We start from the raw sequence: 18,378 nt of genomic DNA, 5'->3' as shown, positions 1-18,378 counted from the left end.
TGGAGTAGAGGGGGCAAGTTACAATATTAAGTTTATTGGGGAGTAGTTTTAGTTGGAGACACATAAGGGAGAAGGAGGAGTACTTGGACAGTTTGTGATTGAAGCAGGTCTTGTTCCATCGGCGGCACTGTAGTCACAGTGTTGCTACTATGGGTGGAGGGGCAAGGGCGGGATGACCTATGTCAGTCTCTCTGTGGTGTGACTTCCATACATTGACAAAATCCTGACCTGCTGAGCGACATAAGAACATAAGAACTAGGAGCAGGAGTAGACAATTCAGCCCCTCGAGCCTGCTCCGCCATTCAATATGATCATGGCTGATTTCATCTCGGTCTCTATCCTACTTTCCTACCCATTCTCTTTAACCCTTCAACCCAATACTAATTAAAAATCTGTCTATCTGCTTCTTAAATTTACTCAATGTCCCGGAATTCACCACATTCTGGGCTAGTGAATTCAACAGATTCACAACCCTTTCAGAGAATTACTTTCTCCTCTTTGTTTTAAATTTGCTATCCCTTGTCCTAAAGGTATGACCTCTTGTTCCAGATTGCGCTACAAGAGGAAGCATCCACTCTATGTGGACTTTGTCAATACTTTTTATCATCTTATATAGCTCAATTAGATCTCCCCTCATTCTTCCATAGTATAGGCCTAAACTGCTCCAATTCCTTTCATAAAACAAACTCCTCATCTCCGGAATCGATTTAATGAACCTCCTCTGAACTGCCTCTAATGTCATTATATCCTTCCTCAAATAAGGGGACCAAAACTGTGCACAGTACTCCAGGTGCAGTGTCAACAATACTTTCTATAGTTGTAGCAGCACTTCCTTACTTTTATACTCCATTCCTTTAGCTGTAAATGCCAAAATTCCATTTGCTTTCCTTATTACCTGCTGTTTCCGCATACCAGTTTTCTGCAACTCCCAGATCCCTCTGCACTGAAGCACCCCGAAGTCTCTCTCCATTTAGGTAATAAGTTGTCTTTCCATTTTTCTGACCAAAATGGATAATCTCACACTTTTCTACGTTAAACTCCATCTGCCACGTTTTGGCCCACTCACCTAATCTACTTATGCCCGTTTGTAAATTTCTTACTTCCTCATTGCAACTTACTATCCCACCTTTTTTAGTGTCATCTGCAAATGTAGCTATAGTATTTTCTATCCCTGTATCCACGTCTTTAATATAGATTGTAAATAGTTGGCCCCCTGAGGACTGAATCCTGTGGCACCCCACTAGTTGTTACATCTCTCCAACCAGTAAAAGACCCATTTATCCCAACTCTCTGCCTTCTGTCAAAAAGTCAGTCTTCCATCCAAACTAATAAATTGCCCCTAAGTCCATATGATTTTATTTTGTGTATTAACCTTCTGTGAGGCCACTTATCATACACCTTCCTGAAGTCCAGATATACTACATCTACAGGATCCCCATTATCCACTTGGCTTGTTACATCTTCAAAGAACTCTAATTAGTTAAATGCTATTTGCCTTCATAAAACCATGCTGACTAGGATGGATTGCATTTTGACTTTCCAAATGTCCTGTTATTATTTCCTTAATTATGGATTCTACCAATTTTCCATTAAATTAACTGGTCTGTAGTTTCCTACTTTCTGCCTTCCTTCCCTTTTTGAATAAGAGGGTTACATTAGCATTTTTCCAATCCACTGGAATCTTACAGGGCATTTTGGAACATTGTAACTAAATGATCCATCATCTCTGCTGCCACTTCCTTTAATACCCTAGGATGTAGGCCATCAGGCCCTGGGGACTTGTCTGCCTTCAATTCCCAATAGGTTGTTGAGTACTATTTCCCTATTGATGATGATTGTTCTAAGTTCCTCCCTTTCTATTTCCTCTGCATTATCTGTTACTATTGGGATGGTACTAGTGTCCTCCATCATGAAAACTGAGGCAAAATATTGATTTAGCATCTCTTCCATTTCTGTGTTCCCCACAACTAACTCCCTGATCTCATCCTCCAAGGGTCTAACATTCACTTTAGCTACTCTCTTCCCTTTTATGACTTATAAAAGCTTTTGCTATCCTTTTTTATATTTTGGGCTAGTTTTCTTTCATAATTTACTTTTGCTGTTTTTATTACTTTTTTAGTAATCCTTTGTTGATCTTTAAAGGTTCATCTTTGAAAAAGTCTTCCAGCCTGCCGCTGGCCTTTGCAATATTTCAAGCCTTAGTTTTGTCTTCATGTTGTCTTTAACTTCCTTGCTGAGCCATGGATATTTTTCCCCTCTTCCAATCTTTCTTCCTCTCTGGAATATATTTTATTTGGGAGGAATTGAATATCTCCTTAAACAACTACTACTGCTTATCAACTGTCCTGCCTTTTAGCCTTCCTGCTTAGTCTAATAATGCCAAGTTTGTCCTCATGCCGACATAATTACCTTTGTTAACTCCAAAATGTGAATGTGGAACTTCAGTTTCTCACCCTCAAACTGAGTTTTTAATTCTACCATACTATGATCACTCTTCCCTGGAGGATCATTAACCATGAAGTCATTAATTAGTCCCTGCTCATTACACAATACAAAATCCAGAATAGCCTGCTCCCTGGTTGGTTCCACAACATATTGCTCCAAGAATCAAACTCTTGTGCATTCAATTGAGGCTATCCTTGCCAAATTGATTAATCCAATTTATGTGCAAATTAAAATCACCCATGCCTGACTGCAGAGCTGCTGTTTGGGGACCTATAGATTACTCCTACTGGGGATTTATTTCCTTTGCTTTTTCATATTTCTACCCAGACTGATTCCATATCTTGATCTCCAGTGCTTATATCATTTCTCACTACAGCACTGATTCCTTCCTTCACTCGCAAAGCTCCACCACCTCCTTTTCCTTTCTGTCTATCCTTCCGAAATGCTGAGTACCCTTGGATATTCAATTCCCAGAGCTAGTCTCCTTGTAACCATGTCTCAATAATCACCACCGAATCATACCCCTTTGGCTCTATTTACGTTGTTAACTCATTAATTTTGTTCCAAATTCTTTGTGCATTCAGGCACAAAGCTTTTACATTTATTCTACTATCAAATTTCCCTACTCTTGTATAATTCATTGTTGCATACTAATGTTCACACGTTCTGCCTCTTCCTTTTATTTTCTAGTAACAATCTGCCTCATCGCTAACCTGCACTCCTACCTTCTCCTTTGGTTTTGATTTTCTAATTTTCCTTGCAAGTGCACCTTCCCCCCACCCAGCTATTGCCCTATTGTGCAATTTGCCAAGACCCTGGTCCCAGCATGATTCAGGTGAAGACCATCTTATCGGAACAGCTCCCTCTTTCCCCAATACTGGTGCCAATGTCCCATGAATTTCCCATACACCAACCTTTGAGCATTTACCTCTTTATAATCTTATTAACCCTGTGCCATTTAGCTCATGGCTCAGGTAGTAATCCAGAAGTTATTACCTTTTTTGTTTTGCTTTTTAATTTAGCCCCTAGCTGCTCATATTCCCTCAGCGGAACTTTTATCCTTATTCTATCTATGTCATTGGCATCTACATGGACCATGACAACTGGATCTTCATAGAATTGTTCATAGAATCCCTACATCAGGTCTGCACCAACTCTCCGAAAGAGCATCTCCCCCAGCCCCTATCCCCATAACCCCATGTATTTACCCCACTAATTCCCCTAAACTACACATCTTGGGACACCAAGGAGCAATTTAGCATGGCCAATCCATCTAACTTGTACATCTTTGGACTGTGGGAGGAAACCAGATCACCCAGAGGAAACCCACGCAGACATGGGAAGAACGTGCAAACTCCACACAGACAATCACCCAAGGCCAGAATTGAACCCGGGTCCATGGCTCTGTGAGATAGTAGTGCTAACCACTCTGCCACCGTACCACCCCATTCCAGGTTCTTCTGCAGCCCAGATGAAATACTCTGAACCCTGGCACCAGGTAGGAAACTCAACCTACAAGACTCTCAATTCTGGTCACAGAGAACAGTGTCTATGCCCCTAACTATATTATTGCTGATAACAACTACATTTCTCTTCTCTCCACTTGAATTAGTCCCTGCACCATGGTGCTGTGGTCAGCTTATTCATCGTCCCTACAATCTTCTCTCTCATCCACACAGGGAGCATGGACCTGTGGACAAGGACAAGAACAAAGGCTCCCACGACCCTACCTCCTTGTTCCTTCCACCTGCCTTACTTCCAGTCACACTCTCCTGTCCCTGATCATTGGCTGAATTAAAAATAATTAATCTAGGGGGTGTGACTGCCTCCTGAAACACAGCGTTCACGTACATCTCCCCTCCCTGATGTGTCAGTGTCTGGAGCTCAGACTCCAGCTCATCAAGTTTGAGCCTGAGTTCCTCAAGCAACCAACACTTAATACAGATGTGGTCACTAGCAATCACAATGGGGTCCACAGCTCCTACATCACGAAGATACAACACATCGTCTGGTCTTCCATCCCTATTTTACTTAATTAGTTTTTAATTTGATTTTTTTTAAATTTTCAACTGCATTTTTAGCATCTTGATCTGCAAAATATTTCTCCTTATTACCTTTAATCTGAAAGCAATTTAGAATAGATAATTCAGATTAGCAGTTGTATACCAGCCAAGGAAATTGCCATTTTCCTGTGGCGCCACTCTTGATTGTTTTCAAACTCAGCCCGCTGCCTCAGTATAGTGTGTCCCTCGCATTCCGGCTGTCTCAGATCCCGAGAAGGTAAGTGAAGGCCCCAAGCCTGGTGCTCCATTTATCCTCTCCTCAGTATAGTCTGTCCCTTGCAGGTTTGGCTGCCTCCACTCCTGAAAAGCACTCCCAAGTCATAGAAATCATAGAATACCCATAGTGCAGAAGCAGGCCATTCAACCAATCGAATCTGCATTGACTCTCCGATGAAGCATCCCACCCAGACCCTATCCGTGTACTCACATGTATTTGCCCCACTAGTCCCCCACACATCTTGGGACACTAAAAGGGCAATTTAGCATGGCCACTCAACCTAACATGCACATCTTTGGAATGAAACAGGAAAGAAACAGTTTGTAAACTGAAATTAGCGGCATCCTGAGGATTTATAGCAGAAATAAAAATTGATAATATTGCAGATGTTTGGAACATGAACAATTACAAAGGTTATTCCCAGTTCTGAGATGCAGGGCCCTCACGAATTGTATACTAGGTTTCTGTGTGCTGTTGTTTGCTCTTCTTGAATGGAGTTGGTGATGGGGCAAGTTTACAATCATCTGTTGAGAAAATAAGTTTGTTAAAATGAATGGGCGGCACGGTAGCACAGCGGTTAGCACTGCTGCTTCACAGCTCCAGGGTCCCGGGTTCGATTCCCGGCTCGGGTCACTGTCTGTGTGGAGTTTGCACATTCTCCTCGTGTCTGCGTGGGTTTCCTCCGGGTGCTCCGGTTTCCTCCCACAGTCCAAAGATGTGCGGGTTAGGTTGATTGGCCAGGTTAAAAATTGTCCCTTAGACTCCTGGGTTGTGTAGGTTAGAGGGATTAGCGGGTAAAATATGTGGGGGTAGGGCCTGGGTGGGATTGTGGTCGGTGCAGACTCGATGGGCCGAATGGCCTCCTTCTGCACTGTAGGGTTTCTATGATTTCTATGAATGCTACTGATTGTATACTCTTCTATATTCTAAATTGACCCTTTTGTGACTGTATGTGCAAAAGTGTGGGGACAGAGCCAACCCACATCCAATTTTCATGATTAGAAAATGCTGCCATTGGGAGATTAAAGTTGATCTATCACTTACTATTACCAATTTTTTGTACTAGTGTTTAGGAATTTGGTTTAGGTTTGTGTCTTGAGCTGGAATTACTTGTTGAATATAGTCCCATTATGTCTTTCAAACTATACATTAAATTGCTGTCTGCCTCTGTTCCCCAGGACATTTGGGACTGCAAAATGGGAAAATTGACATTCAGAAATGATTAGTGTCATAATCAATATAGCTTTAGTTTAAAAAAAAAAGCTTGGCATGTACATCCGGAAAACGATTTAAAAGCTCTAATCCCCATTGCATGAGCTAATTCAAACAACTCTCTTTATAACGTCTTGGGGAATCATGTTGCGTTTGGGACGCAAATTAAATGTGATCTCTGAAGTACTTCATTTACATGGTAAGGCTATGTAAAGAATGCCAGGAGCCAAAAATGCCCAAAGTGCTGCCCACAGTGATTAATTGGCCAACTTTAGCAGGGTTCAGCTGAAATATGCATTAGCCAAAGTAAGTGGTAACATTATAGCCTTGGACTACAGTTGATTTATGGTAATGATTGAAAGATAATTTTATAAGATGATTAATGTATTTTTAAATTATCAGGATAACTCAGAAATCTTTTATCAACAGAATTGTTAGCAGTCAACTGTCTTACAACTGAGTGCAAATAAATGCAAGAGCATTTGTGATTTATCATTGGTGCACAGAGTTAGTAAATTATAAAATCACTATTCTGGGGTCAGTGATAAACATATCCCTGTTGATTCTTAGCACAGAGCCTAGTCTTCCATATTGCAACGAAGGATATGTCTTTAATTTTACTTTGCTACAATTTCTCGCAGGAATCTTTTCCAGTTGAAATTAAGTCAATGTTTTTGGAGCAATCATCTGTTTTGATTAAACCTCTAAATAAACCTTATCGACAAAAATAAAGATAACAGGTTGTGAGAAGCAACATGCTGGAGTGTCATTACACTGTCCCACAGAGCTGTGAGGTGAACTCACACCTGAGACTTTGTACAAGGAGCTGTCAACCAGATTGGAGGAGGAAAAGATAACCTGACAGCCTCCTAGCAGCTGAAACCAGAGCTGCTTGGGTAAAACTGGATAATGTCAGGCTTTGAGATGATACTATCTGTGGTTGAACAGCCTGCCATTATGCATTTCCTAGGCTGATGTATCTGGTATGACCACCACCATGAGGTATTGGAAGCTTGCCAGTGCTGTTGGCACCAGTATCTCTCCATCTACGTAAGATGGTGGACATGTATCAAATCTGTTGGCGAAGGAGTAGCCTCATATGGTGCACTTCAGCTGATGGCTGAAGGGATCAGTCCATGAGAGGCAGATTATGCCACAACTGCTGCAAATGAAGTGCTTTTCAGGGAGCATTGTGAGTTGTTGTTTTCGGTATTGATGTCTCTTGCCAAATCACTGTAGCCATTGATCATCATGGTGGCGCACACCAGCCCACAGGTCGTGTCGCTATTTTCCTCTCCCATTAGGGTGCTGAAACATTCCCTATATATATATATATATAATATATATATATATAAAAAAACATTCCCTAGACTACTATCATCACACTGCTGTCAGCTAGTGTCCGCCAGATGTGAAAATCAATGTTTAGGGCCTCCATATCATGCTCACAAGCATCTTAAAACAGAGCTTTGGGTGTCCTCCTGATTTTCTGGCTCCAGCTACCTCATCAAACAGAGTATTCTTGGGCATACATCCATCTTCCTTCCTGCTGTTACCGACTTTTAACCAATAAATGGTACATGGGAGCATGGAAGCCTGAAGGAAGCAACAGATTGAAAAAAGAAACAGGAAACTCTTACATTATTTCTATTACAAATACTTTGTAACTATTCTTGAAGATGTTGTCCTTTTTGGACTGGAATGCCCCACATTTTAACCTGATGTCTGTTCGTTTCGGGACATCTGTGAGAATATGGTACCAGGGAGAAGGGGCAGTAAGTGCTTCCATGAACCATTGGAAAATAACTCTTGCATTGAATTTAACCCAGAAATTCAGACAACATTCTCCCACATTTAATGAGATTATGTAAGCATTTCAAAAATCTGACCACAATAAAAATCACATGAAAATCTATATCAAATTATTTCAAATGAAATTCAGTCATTCCAATTTGCAAGGATTGTCTATTTTAACACAATCTTTAAGTTAAGCAGAGATAAAATTATTTAAATAAGTTTTTTCATGATTATAAGCCTTATTCTAATGTTTGAGATGATTCAGTGTGGGGCTAAGGCATGTTCCACCTGACCTGGGTCAGGGATGCCACCTAGTGTCCTGGCAAAGCAACTGAACAAATTTCGGCACATTAAGGGACTCAATAAAAGACATCTGTCTCAATTGAGTAAGTCTTAATTTTGCTTAGCGCTAACAGGAACAGAGTAGACATCTTGCATGCAGCCAATCCATCAGGATTTAACTAATCATTAACTCCCATCTGTCTGCTTGTAGGAGCATTTAGACAGTTAAAAGAGCTTTGTTGTATGGCTGCTGCTATTTAAAGGGCTGCAACAGGAATTTAAATGCCCGTGTTGGTTGTTTGGGTCAGCAGCAAGTATTGTGAACTAAAAGCAGTGTGGCCACGATGCCAGCATTCAAGAGGATGCATTGTTCACCCCAAGGGTTAAGATGCAGCAGCTGAGGTTCTTCTGCATGAATATGATAAATGGAAAGCTGCTGCATTTGGCATTCCAGATACCCTCCCTGGTCAAAGGCTGATTCCAGTGTGTCAGGGACATATGAACATTCAAATTAGGAGCCATGTGGCCCTTTGAGCTCACTCCGCCATCATGGCTAACTGGATTGTGGCATCAACTCCACATTCCCACCTACCTCACCCCCAATAACCTTCAACTCCTTTGTTAGTCAAGAATCTGTGAGGGTAACATTTACATTGAAACAACCACCAAGGGTGCACTTTGAATAATTGTACACCACAAGCCTATTTTCTATCTGAATCAGAAAATCTCTCTTATGGATCCAATATGAGAAAGTAAATGACAGAGTCATAGAGGTTTACAGCATGGAAACAGGCCCTTCGGCCCAACTTGTCCATGCCGCCCTTTTTTTAAACCCGAAACTAGTCTCAATTGCCTGCATTTGGCCCAAATCCCTCTATACCCATCTTACCCATGTAACTGTCTAAATACTTTTTAAAAGACAAAATTGTACCCGCCTCTACTACTATTCTGGCAGCTTATTCCAGACACTCACCTCTATGTGAAACAATTGCCCCTCTGGACACTTTCGTATCTCTCCCCTCACCTTAAACCTATGCCCTCTAGTTTTAGACTCCCCTACCTTTGGGAAAATATATTGACTATCTAGCTGATCTATGCCCCTCATTATTTAACAGACCTCTATAAGATCACCCCTCAGCCTTCTACACTCCAGAGAAAAAAGTCCCAATCTATCCAGCCTGTCCTTATAACTCAAACCATCAAGTCCCGGTAGCATCCTAGTAAATCTTTTATGCACTCTTTCTAGTTTAATAATATCCTTTCTGTAATAGGGTGACCAGAATTGTACACAGTATTCCAAGTGTGGCCTTACCAATGTCTTGTACAACTTCAACAAGATGCCCCAACTCCTGTATTCAATGTTCTGACCGATGAAACCAAGCATGCTGAATGCCTTCTTCACCACTCTGTCCACCTGTGACTCCACTTTCAAGGATTTATGAACATGTACCCCCCAGATCTCTTTGTTCTGTAACTCTCCCCAACGCCCTACCATTAACTGAGTAAGTCCTGCCCTGGTTCGATTGACCAAAATGCATCACCTCGCATTTATCTAAATTAAACTCCATCTGCCAATTATCAGCCCACTGGCCCAATTGATCAAGATCCCGTTGCAAGTGGAGAAAATAACTTTCTTCACTGTCCACTATGCCACCAATCTTGGTGTCATCTGCAAACTTACTAACTATGCCTCCTATATTCTCATCAAAATCATTAATATAAATGACGAATAACAGTGGACCTAGCACTGATCCCTGAGGCACACCACTGGTCACAGGCCTCCAGTTTGAAAAACGACCCTCTACAACCACTCTCTGGCTTCTGTCTTTGGAAAGCAGCCAAAGTTAAGGCTACCCAGTCACTTCCCAATCCAAGTAGATGCTTCAAATATGCACATTACAAAATTTTCCCTTACAGCCTGTTAATTCTTTCACTGCTACTTCGTTCAGACAACCAGACAGTTTTTTTCAATGTTTGTTATATACAACCCTACTGGAGTTTCACAACCTTCTAACAAAACTCAAACATGCTCTTTTACTGATGCATCCAATTAACTACAAGATGAATTTGGACATTACTGCATGCATTCTTGAAACTTAAAATATTCAAACAACTATCCCTGCACCTACAGGATCAGCTGGCTCATAACTGGAGGGAGTAGGGATCCAACTGCAGAAAAGCTTCAAAATGTCATGTCCTTAGCGGCCTTCGAAGAGGCATGTTGGACATCATGGTGGGGGGAGGCTAAGAACACAGAGTGAGTTGGGTAGGCTGAAACCAGAGATCTCCAAAATGAGTGCCATCTTGCTTTTGCTTTGTCCTTTCTCCCTCATCACCCACTGACTCTCACATTGGCATAGGGCCAAAAACAACACAATCGCTGTTTTTAAGCACATTGTAACATATGTCACTTTTCTGTTTGTAGCTGAAAAACAACAACCAGCTAACAGTTCCAAAGGCACAAAAAACCCAGCACCTCACAGCATTTGGCATTCCATGTGTCAGCACTAACACAGCTTCCTCCACCCTGGAATTTCAAATACTGAGTTTGAGAGAGTTGTGAGGCCAACGATAAGACCATAAGATAGAGGAGCAGAATTAGGCCATTCGGCCTGTTGAGTCTGCTCCACCATTCAAACATGGCTGATAAGTTTCTCAACCCCATTCTCCTGCTTTTTCCCTGTAACCCTTGATCCCCTTACCAATCAAGAATCTATCTACCTTAAATGCATTCAATGACCTGGCCTCCACAACCTTCTGTGGCAATGAATTTCATAAATTCACTGCCCTCTGGCTACACAAGTATTTGTGACTTTGGAGAAGCATGCAGGGAGGAACCTGTTGGTTGAAAAAGCCTCAGCCATACCAGGTGTGGATATTCTAGTTTTTAATCTGTCCAAAAGAATCTCACATAGACCAGCTATGAGTGTGGACTGTGGTAGAGTCACCAATTTTACTAGACTGTGTTTTTACTGTAAAATGCTTACAAACTGTGAACTTTCGTCGTCGAGGCCCTTGCAATACAGGTTCCAATCACAGTAGGGCAATCCACTCATGAATGCTTATACTATTACAATAGGGGTTGTCTCAGTTGGTTGCACTGGTAAAAAAGAAAGGATTTGCCATTGCTGTCCACTATGCCACCAGTCTTGGTGTCATCTGCAAACTTACTAACCATGCGTCCTATATTCTCATCCAAATCATTAATATAAATGACAAATAACAGTGGACCCGGCACTGATCCCTGAGGCACACCACTGGTCACAGGCCTCCAGTTTGAGGGTTTTTCTATCGCCTCAGGACATCCCAAAGTGCTTCATATCTCATTAATTATTTTTGAATTGTAGACCAACATGGTGGCCATTTTAAAAACTGCAAGGCACCACAAACCACAGTGATCAGATAATCAGTTTTGCTGGCTGATGATAAATTCAGGCCAGGACACCAGGAGAATTGCCCTGCTTTTCTTCAAATAGCGCCTCGGAATATGTTTCCATTCACCGGCACATTGAGACAGAGCCTGAGTTTAATATCTCAACTGAATGGCAGCACCTTCAACTATGCAGCACTGAACTGAAATAAAATAAAAGCAAATTACTGTGGATGCTGGAATCTGAAACAAAAACAGAAAATGCTGGAAAATCTCAGCAGGTCTGACAGCAGCTGACTGAACAGAAGTGTCAGTTTTGGAATTGGAATTTGGAGTTAGAACGCTTTCCCCCACGCCAATGATGACACCAATAGGTTTTCCAACGGTAAACCACCATCTGATGTGGCTGGAAGAAGGTCCAGGCCTACAGAAGGATGCCAGACAAGTCAGAGAAATGGTCTGTGCTACTGCCCATATCCTTACTGATGTGAAAACTGCAAGAGAAGTCCTGTTGATATGAAATTCTTTTATCTGTTGAAGCACAGATCACTCCACAAAGATTTTCCATGTATTTTAATCAGCCGTCCAACCCACTCTATTCCACTCTTCAGGGTTTCTTTTATATTAAGTGACACAAAGTTGTTTTTGCTTTGGTTTCTCCAATTTCTTTTTCTCATCCTTCTTAATTTTACTTTGCTAAATCTTGCCTGCTTCCCTCCCCGCCACCATCATTCCATACCAACCCCCCCCCCAACCTGTTAGACATATTGCAAAACATTTAGAAGTAAATTATTTAGCACGTCAGCTTGAGAACAGTGTTTCTGACTACTTGTACAAATGTGACTAGATATCCATCAATTGGCATGTTGTCGGAGCTAGAAATATGCAACTACTACAGAGTCAGGCATGTGATTGACCACTAATGCTAGCAAACTATTATCACTGGTTCGAGAATGCTCTGATGTAGTTAGGCAAACTGTCCTTAATAAGTAGTCCTTCAATAGGGCTTTAGCTGCAGCGACAGATAACAGATCATCTTCCACAATGTTGCTGTGAAGTGTGTTAAATAAAACTCCGTGTACTGGTAAAATTTTCCACTGATCATATTACAGCACATTGCAGAGAGGAGGCTGTTCAGTTTTTTTTGCTGGAACTGGAATAAAACATTCACGTTTACCAAAATATTTATCACATTCCAGTCCAGCCATCCCAATATAGTTGTATCATGTGTCGATGACAGAAATGTTAAATGAAGAGAAAAGAAATGCTGTGATCAAAATGGAAAATCACTACAAAATTAGGATGTTGATCCTGGATTTTGTCTGAATCTGAATGAATCACGTTGGGTAAATTCAGATCAATCCATTGTCCTGAATTTGTTCCTTTTAGATTTCAGATGACACATGCTGGTCAGTATAAGTAAGTGCAACCTCAGGATTTTTTTTTCCCTCTTACATTTTTTCCAGGGACTCCAGTCTGTGTCCTATTTCCATGTGGAAGGATAGGTGCCTTTATCCTAGGCCTGTGCCACCAGTACTCTAAACCCCCAGTAATGAGGCAAGCAAGAGCGGGTACAGACACATTTTCCTCTGAGCCTTTGTTGAGCAGACCCTGAGATCCCTAGCGCAACTCTCAACAACACTGCTAAGATCAAGAGGTCATGGGGGAATTATGACATGAGCCCCTGTTCTGTTATTACTTGTCATAGATCAGCAATTTTTCATTAGCCAGCTTGCTACTTTTAGCTTCAGAATTTTATCACAGCGCTTGTAGTCTATATAAGAGTACAGTGGTAATGTGGTTACGTTACTGAACTAGTAATCTAGAGTCCTGGACTACTGACCTAGGGATGCACATTCAAATCATGGCAGCTGGGGAAATTAAATGTCGTTAATTAAATAAATCTAGAGAGGCGACCAGAAAACTACAAAATTGTCGTGATCACACTGGGAACATTTTCCATCATCTTGTGTCACCCTACCACTATGCTAAATGGCATCGATTCAAACCAGATCCAACAGCATAGGGAGGTTCCTCAGGGCTATAAACAGCAGCAAAATTATATGTCACTACAATCTGTAACATCAAAGCTGAGCACGTCTCTCATTCCGCCTGTAGCATTAAGCTAAGGAACCAAACCGTATTCAATGAGGACTGGAGAAGAGCACATCAGATGCAGCACCAGGTATACCTATAAAAGAGATACCAGTCTATGAAGCCACAATACAAGACTACCTGAATTCTATAGACAGAGCTAGGTGATCCCAAGCCAACAGGTCAGGTAAAAGCTCTGCAGTCCTGCCACATCCAGTCGTGAATGACAGTGGACATTCAGATGACTAACTTAAGGTGGAAGCTCCATGAACGTCCCATCCATTAATAGTGGAGCCCAGCACATCAGTACAAAAGATGAGGCATTTGCAACGATTTTCACTCAAATGCCAAGTGGATGATCCATTTCTGCCCAAGGCCAGAATCAAACCCGGGTCCCTGGCACTGTGAGGCAGGAGTGCTAACCACTGTGCCACCCTGCCGTCTTTGCATAGTGCAGGTAGGGAATACCTATACTAGGTGGACTGCAGCAATTCATGAATGTGGTTCACCACCACTTTCTCAAGGACAAGTAGGATGGAAACAATGTTTGCCTTGTCTGTGACCCCGACATGTTCTGAATGAGCAAAGATAAAGTTTTGCTGAAAAAGCTGTCAGAATGTGACAATCTAAAATGTAATTTCTCAAAGTAGGACATTCAAAAACATATCTGGATCTGACGGCAAGTTTTGGATTCGCCCATTAGTGCCAACCTGATACTCTTTTGTAAGCACTTGAAGGGTGATGAAAGGAATTAATCAAGTCGATATTTCTTGTTTTGAACTCAAAATGAACCCCAGCCAGAATCCCAAATGATCCCGGGAGAGTTGGAAGACTGCTGCACCTTAGGAAGTCAAATTCCATGGGGACGATCTTACCATTTTGCCCTGCTGGCCGATGGACAGGGCGAGCTGGTAAGATGGCGAGAGGGCTGAAATCAGGTTTCCCATTTCTCGTCTCTAGCCATATTACTGGCACTGGATATCCAGTGAGATCAGCCTCGCATCCAAAAAGGGCGTGAGGCTGATTGTAATATTTAAATGCTACTTAAAATAGCATTTAAATATTACAAGTGAGCCCGTGATGGAATCTTGCCTCTGTAGCCTCGCCAGTGGAGGTTCTGTCTGGCGAGGATCACGTATGGTCCCCATTAATGGGGATCTGTTGTGATGACCTCATCTGTATAATCAGAAGCCTTTGAGGCCCACCTGGGAGATTGGAGGCAGGGGGTGTGCCCTTGGGCAGTGGCAACTCGGTACCAGGCAGTGCCAACGGGTAGGGCCTGAGAGAGTGAGCCATTCGGTGGGGGGGGCGGGGAGGGGAGTAGGAAGGACCACTGTACACTCTGCAGCAGCGATTGGTGGGGGGGGGGGGGGAATCTGCTGCACACTCTATAAAAGCGATCAGTGGAAAGGAGACTGCTGCCATTCTGCAACAGAGGTGGGAGGATCGGTCCAGGTGGTGAGTGGGGGGGTGGCAATCGGTCCCGGTGGGGGGAGATTGGGTGGTGTTTAGCCATGAAGGTCAATATAACTAGAAGAGGCAGTGACAGGTTTCTGTGTTCACATTATGCACATGCGCAATTGCGACCTCTGCTGCTATCAGCTGGATTTTGGGTGATTTAGGATCCGCCCACTCCCCTTGCTGGCAGATTCTAAGTTTGACAATTTTGACTGAGTCAGGTAAGATTCGATTCTTAAATCGCCCAGAAAAAGGCACAAATTTCTCCCATTTTCACATCTGTTTGGGGCATTCGTAAGATCATGCCCCCATGTGTTTCTTCTCAACTAAATTTCACCACCACAGGAGCAAACCACCCAGGGAGAACATCAATGGAGTTTCTAGGCTATCTCCACCCAGCTCACTCCTGTTAGGACAAGTGAAAACCAGTTCTCACTTCCATCTGGGCATCCTGAAGACTCCAACAATTAGAGGTACATATTATTATTGGCATCCCTCTGTCTCGGGAGAAGATGGAATGTGTCTGGGGTGTCTATCACTTCTGTATTGAACATCATCTGTTGTGGCTGTAGGGATCGATTCATAAGTGACATTCCCCTCTGCAGCTGGCACAGAAGAATAGCATTGGCCCAAGACTGACTGATGTTTTTCTCTCTGGCGAGTTCTTTTCTCCACCATCAAGTCATTATTTTGTCTTCTGCTTTTTCCATGATTTTCCCGGCTGCTTGCCTGCAAGCACTCCGGTTAGCAGTGAGGATTTCCTGTGCATCGACTCCAGCCCTGGTCAACTTGAAGTCTCTGTTGCAGACGTCCTTGTATTGCAGATGAGGGTACCTGCTGGTCTCATGCCGATAACAAACTCACTGTAAAGCATGTCTTTGGGGATATGGCCATCTCCATTCAACCCACATGACCCAGCTAATGGAATCACCACTGACCCAAGGGCAAACATTTTGGGGATCCCTGCATGCTGATGTACTTCGATATTCAGCAATCTATCATGCCAGAAGATGCCCAATATTCATCTGAGGAAAAAGAGGTGGAAGCACCAAAGCATTCAATATCACCCAGCCCGAATGAAAATTATTATTTTTAGCCTTCAATATTTTCCTCGATTACATCTCAGATCTCAAAGTGATGATCTTTTCACCCAAAGATTTAGGCTGGAATTCTCCGACCTCGCACACTCCGCTATCGCTGCCAGCGAGAATGGAGAATTTGGTGCTCAGCCAAATCTCCATTCACTGCAGCAGGACTGGAGAATTCCAGCCGCCTTCTCCCAGGATTTGATTCCTACTTTACCTCCTTGAAAGGGACTTTAGAATTTTTAGGCTAGACAGTTTGCAAACACAATATGGAAATGTATGCGATTCAGCACTTACCAAGGAATGGTAAGGAAAAGTAGAAACAGTAACACAAGAGTAAAACCACAGTACTCCCAATTTCCTTAGCATGAATTGAGAAAGTCTGTTCTTTATTCCTGTCACGAAGAGTAATTTAATAATTTCATCTGCTGCTCTAATCATCTGTAGGATCTGATCAATGAAACTTAATTCACCTGATCTTACAGCATTAAATATTAATTTATTGGACATTCACACATACAAAACTCAACAAGAATATCTCAAAGCCTCTTCCCTTGCTGTGAAATGTTGCACAAGCTCACTAATTTAAACATCCACTTTCTATCACTTCTCGCTCAACTAAGGAAGTGCTTTTTGTTCCACAAAAATCTGTTGTTTGTGGTGTCTGATCTGATCAAGGTGTTTTATCAGTTTTTAATAGGATAGATATGGAGGCCAAAATTTTCCATTTAAAGTGCCAGACCATATTTTCCAGCACTTAATAAAAGGAAATACTTAATGCGTGTCTCACGTCATCTCACACTGGCAGGGCGAAGCCTGACACAGCCGGCAACATCAGCTCACCAGAAACTGGGAAAGGGCGCACTGATATTAAAAAAACCAGAAAAGATCCCCCTGTGGAGACAACCCCATCACCCTCCACACATGCCACCTCCCACTCCACCACCACCACTCCAACGCAGGCAACCCTCCACCACTGCACAAACCTCCCCAAATGAAGACCTCCTCCTCAGCACACTGCCCCCAGTGCTGCCCCCCCCCTCCCCCCAGGAGGCAGTGCCAAGGTACTGCCCAGCCATGTCCCTCTCCCATCGGGGGTCATACGTAACTACGCACTCCAAGCAGGTCCCTTCGCCTGGTTACCATTTTTAAAAACCTGTTGTAAACCTTGCCGACGTACCATCAGCAATGGAGAATTCCTTATGTGAGGGACGATACAGCAGAGAAGCCTGCTAATGATATGTTAATGTATTGAAATGAGATTCTTGGCCACCTTGGGCAAGAACCTCATTATGTCACTGGCAGGGGTGAGGAAAGTCTGAAAACAAGATCTCGCTGGCAAGATTTTCATTTTCCAGCTCTCGTGGGACTTTGCACATGTGTCGCCATTTGAACTCGTGGTGAACACAGGTGCAAAATCCTACCCCCCCCCCCCCCCCCCACCAGGGGAAACCATTTTTTCTGGTGGGGAAGTTCAAGAGCAAAGAGAAATAACATTAAAATTAGACACAGGTCATTGAGGAGTGAGATCAGCAAGCACTTTTTCACACAAATGGTAGTATGCATTTGAAACCGCTTGACCCCACAATTTGCTTCTGGGTTGATTGGATCTTTCAAAACTGAGATCAGTAGATCATAGGTGGGTAAAGATATTGAGGGATAAGGAACAAAAAGGTATAAAAGTGTGAGCTCAAGTAACTGAATGGCCTACTCCACTTACTTCTGTTCCTATGAGGTGATCACAGTAAGAAGTCTCACAACACCAGGTTAAAGTCCAACAGGTTTATTTGGCAGCACTAGCTTTCAGAGTAACGCTCCTTCATCTCTGAAAGCTAGTGCTGCCAAATAAACCGTTGGACTTTAACCTGGCGTTGTGAAAGTTCTTATTGTGCTTCCCCCAGTCCAACACCGGCATCTCCACACCTATGAGGTGGTGCCATGATCTGGGGTTTTTATTTACACAATGCTGAGTGAAGGCTATGTTTATTTTGCCAGATGACTATATCCAGGCATAAAGGCTAACTGAATGTTTTTAAATGTTTTCCCCAGGATATCGTGGATACACATCCAGGTTTAACATTTTTGAAGGATGCGCCAGAATTCCATTCACGATACATTACCACGGTAAGATCTGGTTGGATATGTTACACTTTAAAATCATGGGTTTCAAGATGGAGCCCCTAAACCCAAGGAAACTCCCTGAGGGAATCTACATCCCCAAGGTGGACATCTGTCTCTCTGGCAACTGCTTTCTCTACATTTTTAACTTTTTTCAGTTGCTGTATATGTTAAAAATAATTTTCTGCAATGATAATTTTTCATTATCTTTGGATATCAGACATCGACCTTCAGAAA

General features: G+C 42.6%; 1 protein-coding gene across 4 annotated transcripts in view; it reads left to right on the top strand.

Annotated features, from left to right (window-relative positions):
- The window catches only part of ppp2r3a (protein phosphatase 2, regulatory subunit B'', alpha), a 376,640-nt gene that overhangs the window by 312,622 nt on the left and 45,640 nt on the right, over window positions 1–18,378 (top strand). For all 4 annotated transcript variants that reach the window (XM_078209070.1, XM_078209069.1, XM_078209071.1 and 1 more), the window contains one exon: window positions 18,073–18,147. In XM_078209070.1, the coding sequence (XP_078065196.1) occupies window positions 18,073–18,147 (75 nt within the window). The remainder of the gene's footprint in view (window positions 1–18,072; window positions 18,148–18,378) is intronic.

Source organism: Mustelus asterias, chromosome 3 (genome assembly GCF_964213995.1).
Source record: "Mustelus asterias chromosome 3, sMusAst1.hap1.1, whole genome shotgun sequence".
Classification (NCBI taxonomy): Eukaryota; Metazoa; Chordata; class Chondrichthyes; order Carcharhiniformes; family Triakidae; genus Mustelus; species Mustelus asterias.
This window is presented reverse-complemented; position numbering and strand designations above follow the sequence as displayed.